The following is a 1,496-nucleotide window of genomic DNA, read 5'->3' on the forward strand; positions in this document are numbered from 1 at the left end:
CAGTTTCAAAGAATGGGCCTCTGACAATGTGGCAAACAGTAGATGCAGGAGGTGCCACTGTGGCGCATGAATGAAGGTCCATCCAGAATTATTTCCTGTCAGAGACGGGTTGAGAAAGCAAGGTGTATAAACTCTGTATCGGCTCTTGGACAAAGTAAGTTGCACACGAGCTGCAACTCAAGGGTACATGATAAACGATATGTACCCTTGCTCCAACTGCCGCAACCCCATCATCAGCAACTTTTGCCGTCGAGTTGGTCTTTATTTTTGGGTGGCGGCAGGTGGGGATATCGCACACGCGTCATGACATGTTCAGAAGACGGAATGCATCGAGACGCTTGGACGGCCGTCATGCAGCACATACAAATGTACCAACAAACCACATTGGACAGCCTACCTCGACGCGTCGGCGCTTGGGCTCGCGGATCATCTCGTAGCGAGACCTTTTATAGACACATGATGAGGGGTGGGGAAGAACTATCGAGATGTTGGGACGTAACAGCTCTCGTTTCAGCCGCGTTGGGCTGCGTTGAGCCTGGACGGGCGACCGGGACCGGACGGTCCACCCGCTGGTGGCGGAGGACGAGTCTCGTCCGGCCGGTTTTTCGAGCGGAGAGCGCGCGAAGTGGGCCGCGCGCTCACCTATTCGATCGCACGAGGTTATAAACGGGACAGTCGCGTGCGGACCTATTCGGGCGCTGGGCGTTGGTTCGCGTTGAGCTGGGACTTCTAGCACATGCAGCCTCGTCACATGCTGTCGTCGTCGGTAAGGTCGACGATGGCTTGCCGGACCAAGGCCGCCTGGCATGGGCTTTGGCTTGAGGGCTCAGACGCTGGATTGACTTTGTCATGCCGAGCGCGAGCTCGACTACGGTTAACCGCCAGCACCTCGTTCCAGCATTTAGCCCTCTCGGCCTCGAACGTATTGACTCCTCCAAATGCCCACGCAATTGCAACGCCACTTGGTCACATGTACCACAACTCGACGCGCAAGACAGCAGAAAGAGATGAATTCTATTCTCGTGTCACAAATACGAGACGCCGACCTCGCACTTGACGGAGCTCAAGTAGCGTAGAACCTTCTTGCGGCCGTTGCATCTCGCTACTTGTCGGACATTATCGGTGCACGCAAAGCCATAGACGTCGTGCAAATGCCGCAGCATATCGAGGTGACCATGGGACGCTGCGTCGTTCATCATGCGCTCCGAGACGAGGCGTGGCAGCTGCGTCAGTCGGGTTGTCGGCTCTTGTAGTTGGAGCGCGTCGCAAACGAGTTGCAAGATGGTAAGGCTGCCGATGCGCGCCGCGGCCAAGAACAGACTGTGCATCGTCTCCTCGAACCGCTCGTCGGAGTCCGTAGATGGCTCGTCTTGCCAGCAGCGATGCGAGAGCACGTACGTCATGGTATCGACGTGGCGATCCCAAGAGGCAGCCACGAGGGATCGCAAGCTGCAGTGCTGGCCAAAGTTCTCGTGGAGGTAGCGCACGACGGTCAG

The 1,496-nt window shown here is 56.9% G+C and overlaps 1 protein-coding gene across 1 annotated transcript; it reads right to left on the reverse strand.

Moving 5' to 3' along the window:
- Positions 1–1,025: 1,025 nt before the first annotated feature.
- Positions 1,026–1,449, reverse strand: SDRG_09785 (hypothetical protein; the record flags this gene model as incomplete). Its single annotated transcript, XM_008615737.1, has 1 exon — positions 1,026–1,449. The coding sequence occupies exon 1, from the start codon at positions 1,401–1,403 to the stop codon at positions 1,026–1,028; it is 378 nt and encodes a 125-aa protein (XP_008613959.1). The 5' UTR covers positions 1,404–1,449.
- Positions 1,450–1,496: the final 47 nt, after the last annotated feature.

The sequence above is a fragment of the Saprolegnia diclina genome (genome assembly GCF_000281045.1).
Source record: "Saprolegnia diclina VS20 unplaced genomic scaffold supercont1.32, whole genome shotgun sequence".
Lineage (NCBI taxonomy): Eukaryota > Oomycota > Saprolegniomycetes > Saprolegniales > Saprolegniaceae > Saprolegnia > Saprolegnia diclina.